Source organism: Chelon labrosus, assembly GCF_963514085.1.
Source record: "Chelon labrosus genome assembly, chromosome: 1".
In the NCBI taxonomy this organism is placed as follows: domain Eukaryota; kingdom Metazoa; phylum Chordata; class Actinopteri; order Mugiliformes; family Mugilidae; genus Chelon; species Chelon labrosus.
The window spans coordinates 8,049,718-8,069,864 of record NC_140337.1 but is presented as its reverse complement, the minus strand read 5'-3'; the positions used below and the strand labels follow the sequence as shown (position 1 = coordinate 8,069,864).

General features: G+C 42.1%; 2 protein-coding genes across 2 annotated transcripts; one reads left to right on the top strand and one right to left on the bottom strand.

Annotated features, from left to right (window-relative positions):
- Positions 1-9,756: 9,756 nt before the first annotated feature.
- On the top strand, positions 9,757-11,198 carry LOC311493536 (putative nuclease HARBI1; the record flags this gene model as incomplete). The annotated part of the gene is made up of 2 exons (XM_084552242.1): positions 9,757-10,618; positions 10,741-11,198. The coding sequence occupies 2 exons, from the start codon at positions 9,757-9,759 to the stop codon at positions 11,196-11,198; spliced, it is 1,320 nt and encodes a 439-aa protein (XP_084408368.1).
- A 500-nt stretch (positions 11,199-11,698) lies between these two features.
- On the bottom strand, positions 11,699-12,856 carry LOC311493545 (uncharacterized protein; the record flags this gene model as incomplete). Its single annotated transcript, XM_084552254.1, has 2 exons — positions 11,699-12,097; positions 12,539-12,856. 2 exons carry the CDS (start codon positions 12,854-12,856, stop codon positions 11,699-11,701), a joined length of 717 nt encoding a protein of 238 aa, XP_084408380.1.
- Positions 12,857-20,147: the final 7,291 nt, after the last annotated feature.

Genomic DNA, 20,147 nt, shown 5'->3' with positions numbered 1-20,147 from the left:
CCACCCAGTCTAAGATACAGCCTCTGAACCCTTTTTTGGATGATCAAGGAATTTTAAGAGTTGGAGGCAGATTACAGATGGCTCATTTGAAATTCGAACAAAAGCATCCCTGCATTCTTCCCTCCGATGATAGATTCTCAGAGTTGATAGTGACAAAATGCCATCAACAAGTAATGCATTCTGGTCTGCAAGATACTCTTAATCAAGTGTGAGAGAGATTCTGGATACTAAGAGGAAGACAACTGACAAAAAGAATTGTAAATGCTTGTTTAATCTGCCGTAAACATAAAGCAAAACCTGCCCAACAGATTTCAGCTCCTTTACCCAAGTCTCGAATTGAAGAAGCTCCTCCCTTTGAAACCACAGGTGTGGATTTTGCCGGACCCTTGTACTGTAAGTCACAAGATAAAGTTTATATTGTTTTTTTTCACTTGTGCAGTAACCCGAGCTATCCATTTAGAACTAGTGTCTGATATGACTACAGAGAAATTCCTATTGGCTGTTAGACGGTTTGTGTCACGAAGAGGACTTTGTAAAACTATATATTCAGACAATGCAAAGACTTTCAAAAGAGCTCACTTGGAACTGAGTGTGTTGTGGGATTCTCTGTCATCTAACAAAGTCCAGGAATTCTTTGCAGAAAAGCGAATATCCTGGAAGTTCATCGCAGAAAAAGCCGCTTGGTGGGACGGAATGTGGGAGAGACTGGTACGATCAGTGAAAACCTGCCTGCGTAAAGTGATTGGTAAGGCATCTATGCATTATGAAGAAATTGAAACAATTCTGACAGAAGTAGAAGCTGTGGTTAATTCGCTTTCACCCACACAAGCAGCGAAGAACCCGTCCCACTATCTCCTTCCCATTTTTTGATTGGTCAGCGTCTGACAGCGCTCCCTCCAGCTGTCAACATCACATCAGCTGTACCTGACGTGAACAAAACGCAGTTGTTAAAACGGTGGAGATATAGGCAACGGATTTTGAAAATGTTTTGGGATAAATGGCGAAAAGAATATCTCTTGGAACTGAGATCTGCACATATCTCATCTCCTGTAAACGGACCTTCTGACTTAAAGACTGGAGATGTTGTGTTAATTAATGAGGATAAACTGCCAAAGCATCTTTGGAAAATTGGCCGAATCACAGAAGTTTACTTGGGGAGGGATGGAAAAGTTCGCTCTTGCCTTGTTATGCTTCCTTCCAGGACTACTCTGAGAAGACCTGTACAACTGCTTTATCCTCTTGAACTTTATTAGTGATGAGCTGACTGGAGTCACTCTCATCAGCCGGGAGTGTGTTGCAGCTATTCAGGTGCTCAAATCCAGCGCACCTTTCCAGCAGTCCCTGCAGGCACAGCTGTTACCAATGCATTGATTGACTGCTGGGGGTGTGTGGCTAGTTTACAAATGTTTGTTCATTGATGTTTTTGTGTGTGTGTCTAAGCAAGTAAAAGAAAATGAGAAACTGAACTCAACTCTCTGTCTTCCTTAAAATACAAATAATGTCATGCAACGTGGGGAATAACATATCTTAGTTTAGGGGTTGTAACTGACTCCTTCTTTGAACTACTGACCTTTGAACCCTGACTTCTGAGAATTTTTGAAGGCTTGTAATTCTGCATCAAAAGGGGCTATAGACGTGGGACAAAGTGCTGTAGAAAGCTTATGAACTCTGCCTTTTGTGCCTGTGTGACTATACCTAGTGGACATAGACAGAAAGTGGGAGCGCTGTCCAAAATGGTATCTTTTCACCCACTTGACAATTATATGCTTAAATTCTGGTCACAGAAATGTGTTTCCCACACCCTTAAACCCCCGGCTATGTATTCATTTTATTATTTATAAGCTTCTATTCAAGGAAATCATTAATCGTGGTAGAAACTACAAATCCCTTGAGCTGCGACATGTAGCTTGATACCAAGTCACGTGATATTTGTAGTTTTTTCAGTTTTCAAACATATATGTTAAAATAGGGTTGTAAAAAGATATATATACTGATTACATAGAATATCTAGTATTGCCGAACTAGCGATGACATTGCTTTAAGTCGATATATGTTAAGAAAAAGTAAAGAGAGTTTATTTAGGATGTGTTTAGAACCGCGCAATATAGATTTACGCCAAACAGCAATGCAGCTTGGTTCTCCCGCTTCAGTAGGCTTACAGTAGGCAGGGTTTGGATTGGTTTATCTGCTGAACACATGAAATATTTACTACAGCCGAACTTGTAATGGCAGTGATTATAGTTGCTTTAAGTTAAGAAATGACACACAACACTGCATTTTAGTCGTTTATTTGAAAATATTATGAATCTTTGCTGTAGCTTGGTTGAGCGGCAGAAACCAAACGCAGCCAATCCACGGCAGACAGCTATAGACAGGAATCGAATGAGTCCAACTACGTCACTAGGCTTTCTGCCGACCTCATAAGATTCTTTTAATAATACTGATCAAAATGTACCAGGTTTAACGAATGCATTGAGTAACGCGGCATTACTAGCATTCACTTTGAGGATGTGGGTAGTATTTTTACACTAATCAGCTCGTTTTCTACCCCGGGATAATGACGGAAGTTGACCGGCGGATCACCTCAGGAGGCCGGCTGCTCGCCTCTGAGATGACTCGCTGCTCCTGGTTCCACAGGTGGCGCTTCACTTCTCCGAAAACATCGGAGCAAACTTCCAACCAGGCGTTATTTGGATAAACTGATCACATATTGGGGATCTGCACCGTTACTTTCTAGCATGAAAAAATATTAAAACTTAATAAAGTGACGTATTAACAGCTATAGAGCGGGAATTAAAACAGCTTTTAGCCTGCTTATTACGATGCCGCTAGAGGGCACTAGCGCAGTTAGTCATCCCCAAACGTAACACTGGGTCGTAATTTGGGTGCATGAAAAACGACAACTGTGGTCGTTCTGTAGAGGAGGACAGTCTGCAGTGTTTTGTTTTTCTTCTTATCTTGTCTGTGTGTATCTTCACTGCTGTGAGCGCCTGCACTAGTGTGTGCCTCTGCTGACCTGTCTGCTAATGCCTGTTCTCTATCTCTTTTTAGTTGAATCATTGCAGCAGCATGCAAAATCAAATCATCATCGTTCTTTACGACACGCTGTGGGATTTCTGTGGAGACCCCCGGTTTCGGGCAATTGACAACAGCACATTCCAGTTCAGTCATTCCACATTCACTCAACATTTTCTGAAAATCTTGAGGAGAAACTGGTTGGTTAGACTGTCTTTTCACCCATCCATAGAACATTGCTTTCGCACACGCTTTCACATCATCAGCATGTTTTTTCAGCATTCTCCGTGTGTCCAATCTTGCATAAGAGTGTTGAATGGATACACATATTTCCAACCTTTTAGACGACCAACTACGCCAGCTGGTGTTCTCGAGGATATTGTGGCTGCAACTCGCCTGCACCGTGTATCTCTGCATCAGGTCGTTTAGAGTGTGGTGTGTCGTCTTGTTTATTTGATGTGTGTATCAATTTTGTGTGTGAATTTGTTTCACCCTCTGTTTTGGACTGATGAGCACCCGTATAAATTCAACAGGACACTCAATAAACATACAAAAACAACTTCAGCAGCATACAGGTTTTCTGGTCTTACATAAATTTTCAGTGTTGTACGCGTGAAGGTAGACGTTTAGTCTCAGTGTATACACATTTAACTTTGTTCCCGACGGACACAGACGGGTGGTCCCCGATCTTGATCTCTAGTGAAGCAGATCTCTATCTATCCACCCCAAAAATCCCTTTCCTACGACCAGAGGTCTCAGGTGGGCCCTTCTGTGACGGGCACGGACTTTCACTGCACCCAGAACGGTGATAAGCTCACCCAGCTCTTCCTCACAACCATAAGCACTTTGCAAAACTGATAATTCACTTTGAGTTAAAACGTTTCTCTGATACAGAATTAATAATGAAGTATCACTATTAATACGAGTTCTTTATCAAAAGTTTATCTCCCGTTTTACATTTTTATTTTGTGATCTCGTCAAACGCAGACAGGGCAAGGCACAATATATAACAAGACATTATACATTTGAACTTACCGAGTCGTTGTTCTATTGAGATCCTGTTCGTGACGCCAACTGTTAGGGAGGAATTTGTGGTGATGCCGATGAAGAAGGAGAAGCACCAGAGTTCTGTATCTCTCATTGCCTGAAGGAGTTTATTTAGGCCCGTATACGAGGAGAACAGAAGCTTCGTCATCACAACATAAGTGACTGAGTCCACCTCAGTTCTAAGGGACAAACAGTAAAGCTCAGATTCTTATACTAGCAAGCAAGGCCGAGGCTGCAAACGGGTGATGTGTTAGCATCCAATTGGACACATGAAGATAAGGATTCACACCAGCTATGAAATACAAATTGTCAGACAGTGACGGAGGGCGTTATCATCTAACTCTACAGCTATGTCTGTAACGCAAAGTAGAAATGGTCTTGGTATGTTCCTCAGAAAGAAAATAGGGCCGATAACTGATGCCAGAAGTAATCAAACAAACTTTCTATAGGGAAGAGAAATTATTCTCTAACACTAGACAGCTTCATTAGGTACACTAGTGAAAAAAGAAAGAAAAAACTAAAAACAACACATTCTAATATAACAGTCCTGCACTAAATCCTCCTGTTATAATGATCAGTTTATGCTGAAACAGCATCAGAAAGGTGGGAATGCAGGATGTAATTTGTGATGCTGTTAAAGTGGATTGAATTAAACACTAAAGTGTTTCTGTTATTTAGCCTAGCAGCATTACTTTACAGGTAAACACAGGAAATGTTTTACCCTTGGAGCTTCGACCAAATTACAAATATGCTCTTACGTAATTGAAAACTTCGACATATTCACTTGTCATGACATTTAAAAAAGAAAAAAAAAGATTCAATTTAGCATCCACATATCACAATCATCTCAATATATGTTTAGGCTTTTTGAAGGTGTAATAATGCATTTTGAACATTTAGTCTTGTTTGAATGTTTCTTATCAGGAGTCATGGCAGAGGACTCATCAGTGACATATTATCAACTGAGAAACAGCTCAGTGTGTCTACGTGTTCAAAACCCACCACCGTATAAAGCTGCAATATGGAAGCTTGGAGAAAAAATGGTTGCTTCTGATAGAGTCATCAATCCCAAGTATGCCAGTAAAGTGTCTACTCCTGGAAACCAGTCCTTGTGTATTAATAAGCTGACGGACACAGATGCTGGCATCTATGAATTCTCTTTTTTTGACTCTGCCTATAAAACAATATCAGAGAGACACCAAGTCATTGTTGAAGGTAGGTTCTCTGCAGTGCTTTGTCTTCATACTGTGCATGGATCTGCTTGAATTTAGCAGCAGTTACCTTACCATGCTTTCTCAAACACGTCTCAAACCAAATGCATATAAATGTATCTTAGTACCTTCACCACAGTGTCAACTCAACTCAAAAAACTATTAGTTCCTGGAGTTTGCATGTTCTCCCTGTGTCTGCGTGGGTTCTCTCCAGGTACTCCAGCTTCCTCCCACCATCCAAAGACATGCTGGTTAGGTTCATTGGTGATTATAAATTGGCCGTAGGTGTGCATGTGAGTGTGAATGGTTGTCTATCTCTGTGTTAGCCCTGAGATAGACTGGAGACCTGTCCAGGGTGTACCCCGCCTCTTGCCCGATGACAGCTGGGATAGGCTCCAGCCCTCCTCCAGAGGATAAGAGGTTGAATATTAAACGTTGACCCCCTGGTACAATCCCAGCTTGTGTTTACAGCTAAGAACCAGCAGAGGGTGCCATTAAGTCATTAATTTATCTTCCTGGTCGTGTGTTGCAGAAACTGTTCCCAGACCAAAGATGATAATATCAGAGCTTCATTCCAACCAGTCTGCTGGATTGTGCAGTATCACAGTGAACTGCTCCATCCAGGATGACTGGCTGTGGGTCATGTGTGATGGAGACAGCTGCAGAGACGCTCAGAAATCATTCAGCAAGGTCAACATTACCATCTCTACCGACAACTCCACTGTTGTCTGCAGTGGTGAGAACCATGTCAGCAAAAATAATGTGTCTGAAAGCCTAGAGATGTGTAAGTATTATGTTTCTGATTTATCATCCATTGAAGCAGAGTAGTGTATTTTGAAATATAACTGTTTTGTACGAATTCACCGCTACACCGGCACAGACCAAATACCTGTTTTCAATGTGTTTCAGGTTTCTATCGATCTATTCTTGAACATACAGCTCAGACACAAATATTACCAGTGGTGGTAAGACTTGTTGTGGTGTGTTTGTTTCTTTGTGGATGTACTGCCTGTGTGGTTAAGAGGTTCTGTTCATCATCATGCAATCACCAACAGGTAGGCAAGTTAAAACTGGTCTTTGTATGACAATATGTAATGTAATATTAGAATGGCTTGGTGTCAGTATGATGCACTTCAGTTTGAAATGTTCTAGTAGTAGGGGTCATGTTATTTATAATTCAACTAAAAACGTATGTATTATTTTACTGCCACAGCCACAATCAGAGCCTAGACACCCCACAAGTTTTCAAGCCAAGCTGAGCCCTCCTATGAGAACATGGATGTCACAGAGCTCCGCCAAACCAGCCGCCCAAGACAATAGAGGCTGGATGCATGGAGCCAAATGCGATGTAATTGGCAAAAGCAACAGAAGTACAGATGCAGACACAGCAGCCCATGATGATTGACACAGTGTAGGGTTGGCACCAGAAGCTATGAAGGGTAAAAAAATATGTTTAGAAGCCAAAGAAGAAGAAAGCAGTATAGGAAAACTGAAATGAGTACGGGAACAGATACATGAATGTTTGGATGATGGATTGAAGTATAGATAAATGGATGAATGAAAGATAATATGGACTGATAAAAGACTCATAGATAAGTGAAAGATAATTATGATGGTAATGGATGGATGTATAATTGTATTTATCTTCCCTAACTATGTTATTTCTCCTTCACTTTCTGTTATAAAACTGTAATTTCTAATGCTCAACAACTTCAACAATGAACTCAGCTTGACCATCAAAAAGTCACCAACTGCTATAATATCATTTATGCATGTGAACAACAAAGATTGTCTTTTTTTTATCCCTAGTATTTCATGCTTACTGAGCCAGGAGTAGAATGAAGGACTTGTTAACTCCGTACCATTAACACTTAACACATACGCAACAATATATCTTGATTAAGGGGGGAAACCCTGACATGTTATATTTCAGACTGACAATCCAGTTTAACAAGTGGACTCATGCCTAGCTCCATATCCGATTTCCTTAATGCCTTATTTTTAGACAGATAATCCTAATTTCTGCTTGTGGCTCTACAGTGACACACCTTTTCCTTGTGATTCTAATTTAACCTCTCACTAAAGCCTATTATGTGTTTTTACTGACATTGTTTTTTATTAGAGGGGATACGAGATGTTTTTCTGAGGTAGTCTATGTGAGAAAGTGAATGTTCAGATCATAATATAGAATAAAGCTTGTGTGCAATAATGAGGTATTTTTTTTTCAATTTTTGGTTGTATGTATTTTTTGTGTAACTATCTTTAAATGTGTAAGAAATGTCTTAAGTTTTAAAGTCTTCATTCTCTACTTCAGGGATGCATTTTTATTCTGATGTAATACCCAGAGTGGTCAGTAAGAGGCATCATATCTACAAGCAGCTGACGGGGACACACTTTACGTTCGCTGTCCTTCTTGGCTCTGTCATCATTCTGAAGTGAGACCAGACATCAGTACCTCGCGCACACGTGACTAAATGCAAAAATACATGTAAAACTAGAGATCTGACATTTGACACCGAGGCTCCGAAGCCTGTTTCACTCTATTGAAGCGGACTAGTTCGAAAACACTGTGTCGAGGGTCGTGTCAAGCTCCATGATCACATGACCGATGAGGCTTCATACGTCACAATGAAACACCGGAAGTGAGGTGACTGATTCGAGTCGTTTGAGGTTTGGCGGCTTCATTCATTATAAGGAGACGTAAAATGCACGGCGTTGCCTCCCGGCTGCATAAGAACCTCTCAGAAACCTTCAAAACACTGATGTTGAAATACCTCTAATCTCACGGCAAAAAAAATAAACAGAATCGTTTTTCAAGTAATAAGCAGTAACAGGGCATTTAACATTTTACAATTAAATTGACATTTGAAAATGTTGTAACACTTTCAAGTGTGGACAATGACTCTGAAGAATAATTTTTAACTGGAATCACCGAGATGTGTGAATCATTTGGGAAGTTCGTGGCTGCTATAATTGCAGCTGACCGCTAGATGTCCCTGGTAGTGTCTGTGTTTGAGGCTTTGAAGCTTCGAATGTTTTTTTAGTGCAGTCAGGAAGAAGCCCCAAATGCTTCACAAGCGGCGTCATCCGCCCATCCCTAGTGTGGTTATGTAAAACCAAAACAGTTTGCAGAAACTCTCACAGTTGGTGTTGGTCCTCTGACACCCGAGGCTCCGACACATGCGCAGTAGCTCATGAAGCGGTTGTACTCATAGACATATTATGTACTGACTATTCGGATGCACCATATACATAGACGCCTTATTGAGCGGGTTGGCCCGTTGTTGCGATACGTCAACGTCGCCGCCAGATTGGAGGAGGCAGCTCTGTCCCGCGAACCAATACGAGTCAACGAGTGAACTTTATTAAGCGTCTTCTACGAAGGGCTGTAAGTTCATGCCTCTCATTTACACATTCACACACAAAAGTAGAGAAGACAGAGATTTGATTTGACAGTGTTGCATTCAGTTCTAAAGATTCTACAACACTACCAAAGCAGGATTATTGGGAGCAAATGAAAACAGTTGATGTAAGGATTCAAGGATTCTTTATTGTCATTACAACACATGTTGGTACATGGGAAGGAACGAAATTGGTTTCTCTGGTCCCGATTCAAGCCATAAGTAAAAAAAAGTATGTAACGCTGTAACATGCCCATTGGTGAGAGTTAATGAAGACTTATGGCATCTAGTAGCTGATGTTAGACAAATAGGTGACAGGATGATGTTTTGCTCATCATACTCACTTGAAATAAGATCACATTTACCATCGAGCGTACTGAACGCCCAGTAGCCAACATCTTTTAAGGTAGTGGCTATGTTTATTTAATTTATAAATAAATATATTTCATTCATTCATCTTCTGTAACTGCTTGTTCCCGTTAAGGGTTGCAGGGTCTCCTGGAGTCCCAGCTGTCACTGGGCGAAAGGCGGGGTACACCCTGGACAGGTCTCCAGTCCATCGCAGGGCTAACACAAAGAGACAGACAACCATTCACACTCACATTCACACCTACGGCCAATTTAGAATCACCAATTAACCTAATGAGCATGTCTTTGGATGGTGGGAGGAAGCCAGATTACCCGGAGAGAACCCACGCAGACACAGGGAGAACATGCAAACTCCACACAGAAAGGCCCAGTCAGCCAGCCTGCTTGCTGTGAGGCATCAGTACTAACCACCACACCACTGTGCCACCCACGGCATGAGCTTGCCTTTCACTAATGCTATCATCCACCAGACACGCAGAGTAAAGCTTGATTTAGGGTTCTGCGCCGATTTGTCTGCGAAGCTTCGGCGAACATGATCGCCGTCACTTGGCATTTATGCTTGTGCGTCGGTTTCTTTGCAGTGCGTGGTAATTTACAGCCACAACGCTAGGGGGCGCTGAGTCGCGAAATCTCCTGAATTCGTGCGTGGAGTGTTTCATTTCCGGTTCCGGCTTTTTTCTATGGTTGCGGCAGAGTGAACAGCACAGTGAACAATGGCGACTGAGCGAGAGAGGACACTTTTGGAGCTGGAGCTGATCGATATTGAAGAACAAATGCTTCTCGTGGAAATGCTTAAAACTAAACGAAAGAGAAGACGTGTGAGGAGGTGGTCTGTACGCCCTTTGAACGAGTCAAGGCAAAGGACAGGAGAATTTGCCACACTTGTTCGACCACTGAAGGACCTGGACGATGAGATGCACTTCAGGTATTTCAGGATGTCTACAAGTCGATTTGATGATCTTGTTCGTCGTCTGCAACCTCTCATCCACCATCAGACGACACACAGTATGCCTGTTGATGTAGCACAAAGACTTTCAGTGACGCTTCGAGTTTTAGCTTCAGGTTCAAGCCAACAGGCTGTAGCCGCAAGCTACAAGCTAGCTTCCAGCACTGTGTCGTCCATTGTGTCGGAGGTGTGCAAAGCGTTGTGGACAGTTCTGCAGCCAGAATTTCTGCCCTGCCCTTCAACAAACCAGTGGGAAAACATAGCAGGTGATTTCTGGAGACTCTGGAACTTCCCGAACTGTGTTGGGTGTGTAGATGGAAAACATGTAAACATCAAGGCACCGCCACGGGCAGGCAGCGACTACTTCAATTACAAGGGTGCTCACTCCATTGTTTTGATGGCACTGTGCGATGCCAGGTACCGCTTCACAATGGTGGACGTGGGAGCCTATGGACGTGAAAGCGATGGTGGCGTTTTTAAGGAAAGCAGATTTGGGTCGATGCTGCTTGACCACAAGCTGAATCTGCCCCCACCAGCTGGCCTTCCTGGGACCACGGTCACGATTCCACACGTCGTTGTTGGCGACGCTGCCTTCCCTCTACACTGCAACCTGATGCGCCCCTTCCCAGGTATTGTGCAGATACAGTTGTAGTATTTAATTAAAAATTAAATAGTCGTATTTAATTTGTACTAGATATTTAGTTAAACCGTGATTGAAGAGTAACAATTTTTAATATTGTTTTCTATGTAGGAGTGAATCTGACAAGAGACAAGCAGATCTACAATTACCGCCACTCCAGGGCCAGGCGGGTCATTGAGAACTCCTTTGGCATCCTAGCAGCACGCTGGCGGATTCTTGGAAGACCAATTGAGTTTCGGCCTGACAAAGTTGTGGATGTGGTGAAGGCTTGTGTGGTGCTGCACAACTACCTTGCCTACACAGATGAGGTGGCCAGCCCACAGTGCCGCTACATACCACCCAGTTTTGCAGACACGGAAAGTGCTGGGTCTTTCAGGCCTGGTGAGTGGCGAAGAGAAGTGACCGGGGACAACCTTTTGGACCCTATCCCTCCATCTCAGATGAGCAGAGCCCGATCCACCAGAGCTGCCATGGCTGTTAGAAATGACCTCAAGTCTTTCTTTCAGTCAGCACATGGTTCTGTGCCATGGCAGAATGACATTGTTTCTCGTGGCACACTTGAACAGTGATGCGATGTAAACTTGTAATGCACAAGTGACTTATTTTGCCAATAAACTTCTCATTCATTACATATCTTGTTTCTGATTACTGCATGTACATCTTTCATGTCATGCCATGCCATTTCTTTATGAAGCTCATAATTCAAACCAAGTTAATTGAGGGATTTATGGAGTCCTGAATGGATATATCAATTAATTGCAAAGATATTGAAGATTTAAAATCATGCAGGTCACTTGTGACGCATGTTGTGCATTAAAGGGGTAAGAGAAATGAAAATTCAACTGTTTCCAGACAAACTGAGTTTTTATTATTCAAAAAATAAGGTGCAGTAACTGGTTAACAATCTTAAGCGCAGCAACAATGTTAAATAAATATTAACTGTAATATACAATTTAAACTAGAATAGACAAGTAAAAAAATGGAACTATTTACAACAAGTACAACAGCAAACCAGCAAATCGGCAAAATGTTAATGTGCAATGGAAGGGAGTCAGTTTAGTGTTCACCGCTATTCCCTGTTTTCATACAGTTTTGTATAAATGTCATACATGAGATCAGCCCTCTTGCTCTCTGGCACCCTACGTAGCATGTCTGCCACCGTCTGCGCAAACCGAGAGCACTCATCACTGTCCTGCACCAGCCTCTGTTGAAGTTCCAGCCGACGTTCATCAAGACGTGCCAAGTGCTTGTTTATCGTGTCTCCCTGGTCCATGCACCTTCTTCTTTTCAGTCTGGCAGAAGGAGAAGGTGAGGTGGGAGACAGAAAGCTGTCCGACATGGATGAAGTCTGAGGCTGGGGGGAGGCAAATTCTTCTGGAGTGGGTGTCTCTGGCGAAGGTGACTCTGATGACTCTGACAGAGACTGCAATGTTGAATCGGTCTCTGAATTGAGGAATGTGGTATTTTCCTGTGGTTAAGAAAAGGCAGACATTGTTAAGAAACTACACTGGTATAGGTTATACAGAGATTCTTATCTAATCATGTACACTGTATTTCTAACTAAAACGCCAAAAAAAACAAGTATTGGTGTCATATATAGCAATAACGAACCTATTATTTTGTTTGCACAACCTGCAAGCACTGGGTGGCACGAGTGTTTACAGTCACTGCTAACGTTAGCTAGAACAAAGGCTGCAGATAAAGCTAACCAACCGTGTAGTAGCAGCCCTTCACCAAAGCTAGTACAGCTTCCATCCAGTCATTTTACATCGTATTTTATTTTATTTTAAACAAAGGAACATGCAAACTGCAAGCACTGTGCCACGAGTGTTTACAATCGGTTAGCTTGCTAGCGAGCTAGCTAGCTCACCTGCACAAGGCTCATGAAAAAGCACGAAGAGATATTTACCTCAGATCCAAAATTAGACTCTGTCTCACGATGTTTTACGTGCGGTTCCAGCCAGGACATGAAAATGTAGAAGGCTGGGACCTTCTTGCCACCTGGGTCCCCGCTCCTGGAAGCCATCTTCTTGCGGTGGCGGACGAACTTGTCCCGCAAGTTCTTCCACCTCTTCATGCAGTCCGCAGAGTCCGAACCGAGGTTCTGCGCAATCTCCCTCCAAGAATTACTTGACATCTGGCTGTCCTTGTAGTTCGAAGAAGATGAGTTGTACAGATGCTCATACTTCCTCACTTCTTCGATCAGTCTTTCTTCAGCTTGGTCCATCTTGAACTCGAAGTGCAGCTCCAAGAATTTTAAAAATGGCGCCCTTGTATACAGAACGAACCGGAAAAGCTGAGAACCGGAAATGACGTAAAGCGGACCAATCACAGCCCTTGAGGTCTGCGTCGCATGTCCCTGCTGTCGGCGTCGTTTCGACGCGTAGTCAGGATTTTTTGGAGGTGCGCGTCAAGTGACGCAGACTCTCTGCGAAGGGGGTTCGCGGCGACGCAGACTCTCTGCGTACCGACGCAGACGATTTTTCGCACGAGCATAAATCAAGCTTAAGTGTCATCACCCCATTGTGGCTTCCTCATAGAATTTCAACATGTCGCCTTCAGAGGTCACTTCATTAAAAAGGTCAGATTTAATATAACTCAAATTGCAGGTGTCTGAGTGTTTACTATCTAAAGTGTGGTCTATAGGCAGAAATATGCATACAGTTAGGTTTACATATTTTTATGCAATAAAACAGTCTCCTGGAAACAAAACAAACATATTCAGAGAGATAGCAGGAAGAATTGGAGTCGCCTGAACTCCTCCCTCTAGTGGCCAGAAGACATCAGTGACGAAGGATCACTTGATTCTTTCCAGGGTAAAATGACACACATTCTTCATCCTCTCCACTTCCTCAACAAAGATGGAAAGTTTGTCGAGGGTGACCCTGTGACCCTCAGTGAGAGATAAGGAAACTCATTTACAATGAGGACACAGACTAAAATAAAGATGAACAGGCAGCTATCATCGGGACAGATGAAAGAATATTTTGGACCCAGAATGGACCCAGCTTCCAAGGAATTGGTTTATCAGTATTGGCTTCATCCTTGCCTTAATCTGTAGTATCATCTGACAGACGTCTTCCAGCCGCTTCTACTAGAAATATCACCCCTGTAGATATTAGATCTGTCACGTTTGCAGCTCCTGAAGATGCTATAAGCTGCACCGCTCTGTTATAAAGTACAGATTTAGGCGTGGGAACTGATCTGGACAGCGAAGGTGCCAGCCATTAAAATACATTTAACCTTTTATAAAGAGTAACCTACTATCAGTGATGAGACCAGGTGAAACTCTATAACCACGCTGTTACGATGTGTGAAAACCAGCTGTCTTGACAGGCCGTGAGAACACGTGGAGCAGATTTGCTAATGTGGGCTCCAGTGTTCAACATGCGGCTAAGTTAGTTGGTCTAAAGAGTGACGCACATCACTGTAGAGGTGTGTAGCTTGACCGCAGCCAACACTGAAATAACTTCCAGGTCAAGGGAACTAAACATTTCTGGGGTTATTAGGGGTAGAAGAACAAATGAGGCATTTTCAAGCAGGTCCTCCTGTTCTTGGGAGTGACGACTGATTCGGATGGACTATTCTGAAAAATAGGTTGTACTAGTCGAATGCTACACTACCAGTGCCCTGGTTAGTGTGCAGCAACTCACAGAACATTAACTTCCCATTCAGCTGCATTCTTATCTGTTTATCTCTTCACATCAACGGCCTGCAGCACCAAAATGAGGAACTGGAATACTACAGGCCAAATGTGGTTGCCTTTCTAGACTAATTGCAGAGATGGAGCGGTCAAGATGCAAAGCGAGGGGAAATTTTTTCACACTGACCATTCACTTCCTCATGTCGCCACCTGTCATCATTCTGCTAAAAACAACAACGAAATATAAAAATTGTGCTTTAATTTCTACATTAACTGTTTAAAGGGTAAGTAAAGTTAAACTGACAGCACAATTTGCACAGTGGTACAAGCACCCCTTGTCGTCTTGTAAACATGCTGACTGTGCTTTGAATGTGATGATGCCTGATTCTTGCTTTCACATCTCTTTGTTTGTGAAGAAGAACTTGGCAAGTTGGCTTATCAGTTTCTTTTCATCCACTACTTTCCAAGTAAACAGAATAACTAAATATACTGTAATAACACTGGATTTATAACAAATCCTAAAATTTGGCTAGTATCTGTTTTATTGCCACAAAGAGTGTGCTAAATTAACACTTTTAATTTTACTTTTGCAGAAATATAGCTACCCTTAAACCACAAGCGAGCAGGAGAATCGTTTTAGAATGAATTCAGTCATATTGCATTCATTATCAGGGTCCCTGATGAAGGCCACGAGCTGAAACGCACCGGTCTAATAAAGTTATTCCATATACTACAAGTGCTGCTGAGGTCTCGACCTTTCTATGATTTCTTTTCCTCCTCCATGCACCTTGGTAGCATGTGAAGTCACAGCAGAAATACATTTATTTTTCATACTGCATTCATTACAATACTTCAAATTCTGCATGCAGCTAAAAAGTTTGAACTTTAGCTCTGTAGAAGTATTCGGTGTTCACTTTAAGCAAAGTTGTCATCGCCTTGGTTACTTTTGCTTGTGAAACAAACAGCAGCATCACTTCAGGCATGCAGTCAGTCAGCCATTTCCTGTGTTTGGGGTCACAAACCAAGCTTTAAAACCAGTATCCCACCACAACGTATGACTATAGAGTCTGTGTTGAGGTTCAAGTATGCATTGCACTTTAGTTAGTTCTGTTTTATCGTTTACTGTTTCTCTAATTCTTTTATTTAAACTGAAGACAAGCACGTATTTTCAGATAAAAATCAATTTTTATTCCAATCTCTGTCATGATGTCTAGTTCCAGTTCTGTTATGAAGCACAACATGGAGGGCCCAAAAGCACACACACAGGCAGTCATTCAGGGTCAGTGACGTAGAGACGATGACAATGATGAGACTGTATAGAATAACAGGCACAGATGCTGTATGGGTGACAGAAACAGCATGGGAAGATGACAGTGTGGCTTTCATGACAGTCATGACAAGAAAATACTTGAATTAAATTTACTGGCATTAGTGTGGAAGGAATTCCTGACCATTTCAGTAATTATCTGTTGCAAGACATTCATACCAGTAGAGCAGTGGGCACATAATATGCAGACTGCCACACTAAAATGTTGTCTTAGTCTTAGGTTTCATGCATGTGCAATGATTATTGTTTGCCATGTCTAAATGTCTTGTTTTAACTGGACCAGGCATCAACGTTTGCATAAGAAACAAGCTAATAATATCTGCTGTGGACAGGAAATGTAGGGTGTCAAACAACTGCTGCGGTCGAGTTCACGGTAGCTGTGTAAAGGGGAAGGAAGTGCAGAGAGGCTTTACTCCGAAGAAGTTGGAGAAAACTGGTGAATTCATATTTATATCGAACGCAACTTCTCTTTTCTTCTCTCGTTCTTCGCTGTTATTAATAGGTAGAACAGTTTCACGTTATCAGTGGAGCAGGGTGCAGCAGGGCTCGATGTCAGCATGAGGCGTACTGTGCTCTTTGCGCTGGGCTTATTCTGTAAGTAAATTCCTTAATTCTCTTCAAACCGATCCAGTAATATGTTTCTCAATGTGTTGCAAGTTTACTCTTTCTTTTCAAAGAGCTTGAATGGAGCAGACTTTAAAAAATAAATATTATTAATGTGATTATTGAGCAACATGCTGGCTGGGGTACCTTTTGTGTGTGTATCTGAGTGTGTATATGGTTAAAGATGGTATGTATTTGGGTTTTGAATTGTGTTATTCTTAGAATTCTTGTTTTAACATTTTTTGTTAGTTGTGTTTTGTTGTTTTCTGTTTCACACCTAGCGTACAGTATATAGTATCATCTCAAAAAGCTGCTGGTTGTCAACAGCTGTCTCCAGCTCTTTTTTTTTAACTGGCTAAGTGCATTGTGGTTTTGACTTGATCATATCTGATCTTCGTTTTAGTGCTCAGTACACTCTTCCACGGAAACGCTCAAGGTGAATAATGTTTTTTCTTTGTTTTCTCTCGTTTTATATAATCTACTGTGAAGAATTTATCTGGTATTCATCTCCTCTATCACTCTTCTCTGTATCCACATCCTCCTTTTTGTGATGTAGTAGAGAGTAGAGATATTTCATTTTTATTTTGTAGCTTTTGAGTTTCATTATGAATACTGGGAACAGCATATATTTACATAATAAGCATTGAAGTTATAACTAAATCAACTATATTTTTTTCTTGATTCTTTTTTATTCAAACTGAGTATTTTTTTGTGGTGAACAGCTCCCAGTAAGGCCACAGTGATCCTTCAACCCAAATGGCCTTATTTATTATTCATTACGAATACTGGAAACAGCATATATTTATATAATAAGCATTGAAGTTATGACTAAAACAATTGTATTTTTCTGCTTATCTGTTTTTTTTACTCAAACTGAGTATTTTTTTTTTTTTGTGGTGAACAGCTCCCAGTAAGCCAACAGTGAACCTCCAACCCAAATGGCCTGAGATATTCAGAGGAGAGACAATCACGCTCACATGTGAGATCCAGGGAGGTGGAGGAACTCAGTGGACCTATGAATGGATACCAGACAAGTTAAACAAACCTCCAACATCCAGAGAATACAGGATCAACAATGCTACTGAGACTGACAGTGGAGAATACAGATGTAGAGGCAGAAGTGACAACTCTTCAACAGACTGGAGTGATGCCACCACACTGACTGTATCAGGTAAGATGGATCATATCTGATCTTCATTTTAGTGCTGTGAAGAATTTATCTGGTATTCATCATCACTCTTCTCTGTATCCACACATGCAGTAGTTCATTCATTCATTCATTCATCTTCTGTAACTGCTTGTTCCTGTGAAGTTCCTGTGAATTTTCGCGGGGTCTGCTGGAGCCTATCCCAGCTGTCATCGGGCGAGAGTCGGGGGTACACGCCAGTCTATCGCAGGGCTAACACAGACAACCATTCACACTCATATTCACACTTAGAATCACCAATGAGATAGATCATTTCATAAAATGAGCAAATTATTAGTGCCTGAGTGTTAGCAGATCACCAGAGCAGGTGTTATACCCACGCTTGGACCAAATTGTCTATTCATTAAAGAGGTCGTTGACGTTATACAAATGGGTTGTCTGTTGATGCATGTGATCATTTTAACAGAAGAGGGTGCTGATGAGGATACCAAAGAGTCAGCCACTGGTACCATTAGTTACAACAGTCTGACATGTAGTGCAAATGATATCCTGACTACTACCATAGTGTCTTTTTTTGTTACCACTTTCAGTTGCTAAAGTCATCATTAATCACCTCATTGGTGATATGATGATGACAACAAGGTGACTGAGAACCCACATAACCAGAGGAAGAATGAATGAACCTGACTGAGATTTATGGAGCTACTGATGACATATTCACACCAGTTGCATGAACTAATTGTCCTGACTCTGGTTAATGTATCTTTCATATAAACAACTGAGGTTCAACAGTTCAACACTAGATGGAGCCTGATGATATTTCTTGCCACTGAAGCAGTTTTTTATAAACCAAATATTTCATTTTTCTTTTGTAGCTATTGAGTTTCATTACGAATACTGGAAACAGCATATATTTATATAATAAGCATTGATGTTATGACTAAAACAATTGTATTTTTCTGCTTATCTGTTTTTTTTACTCAAACTGAGTATTTTTTTTTTTTTGTGGTGAACAGCTCCCAGTAAGCCAACAGTGAACCTCCAACCCAAATGGCCTCAGATATTCAGAGGAGAGACAATCACGCTCACATGTGAAGTCCAGGGAGGTGGAGGAACTCAGTGGACGTATGAATGGATACCAGACAAGTTAAACAAACCTCCAACATCCAGAGAATACAGGATCAACAGAGCTACTGAGACTGACAGTGGAGAATACAGATGTAGAGGCAGAAGGGACTACTCTTTAACAGAGTGGAGTGATGCCATCACACTGACTGTATCAGGTAAGATCGATCATATCTGATCTTTGTTTTAGTGCTGTGAAGAATTTATCTGGTATTCATAAAAAAAAATAGACTATACCCTCTGTCACTTTTAATGATGATTGATGACCCTGATGACCCTGAACTTATGATGACCCCCAGAAGGGCTGTGTGGTGAGGGGCGGGGGTGTGGGGGGTGGTGGGCATGGGATAGTAGGATACCGTAAAAGGCTGATATATCGATGAAGGTCAAAGTTGAACATATGGGAGTACTTAGAGCGTCGTGTGAAATTGGTGAGAAACTCAGGTAATTACTGATAAGGTGAAAGGTGAAACAATTGAGCGTATGAGTATTTTGATAAAGTTGTGAGTGAGTGGATCCATATGACACACTCTTCTCAGAAACAGCAGACGCACACACACACACACGCACGCACACACACACACACACACACACACACACACACACACGCACACACACACACGCATACACATGCACGCAGACACCCACACGCAGACACCCCCCTTACTCCCTGGGATAAGTCCAGACATGTTTAACCAGAAGTTTATGAGCATGCGCAGACGTATTTCTATACGGTCTTCTGGGACAAATCCGGACATGTTTAACAGGAAGTTTATGAGCATGGGCGGACATATTTCTACATAGTCACGTGATGCCAACCGAGCCCTCCCATGTTCTGAGCGCGGTGAAAAGCTAGCGTTAGCTAAAGATAGTTTCAGTCGATGAGGTTGTTTCGGTGCTTCATGCTTCAGTCCGAGCCAGAATTAAAAAATAAAAATGAGCAAGAGAGCGTACACGTCCACGATCATTAGTGAGACGCCTGTGAGCTTCATTCAGGAAGCCTCAGTGTGGAAGGCGCCGAGAAAACTGATGGTGTTTAAGTGCAGATTTCAGCAGCCGCCGACGGAGCCGCTCCTGGAAGAGTGGGCTTTGGAGAGGGGCGAGAAATGGGGGTATTCTTTCAACTACCACACCTGTTAACTGTGCATGTATCACCTCTATCCGGGGCAAACCTTCGGTCCTGACACCCCGAAAACCGTAATCACTTCAAATGATTGGGGAGTATTGAACGGCTTGGTATCCAGATGCATGAGAGGCGAAGCCATTCCATCGATTGTCCTGCTAAACGAAGAGGGAGAGGCCCATTTGAGAGAGGAGGAAGCTGTCAAGCTCCATGAAGGAGAAGAAATCAGAAAAGTGATCAAGATAATATGGGAGACCAAATCCAACAGCTCCAGCAAATGGTTTTACCAAGTAAGTTTTGAGATGCATGGGAAGAAAACCCCCGCCGGTCACCTGGTGGTGGAGCGTTTCAACTCTGAAAACGGAGTATTTTTCAGGACCTTGCGCGTGCCGGTGTCGGAGTGGATGAAGATGCTGGACAAATCAGCCGATCGCATAACCGCTCTATTCCACGATTGTCGCTGCTGGAAAGACGTGACGATGATTAGAAGAAACCTTTCTCATCTGTTTTTACACTCCCATCTCCCTGCCCACTTCCTTACCCGTAGCAT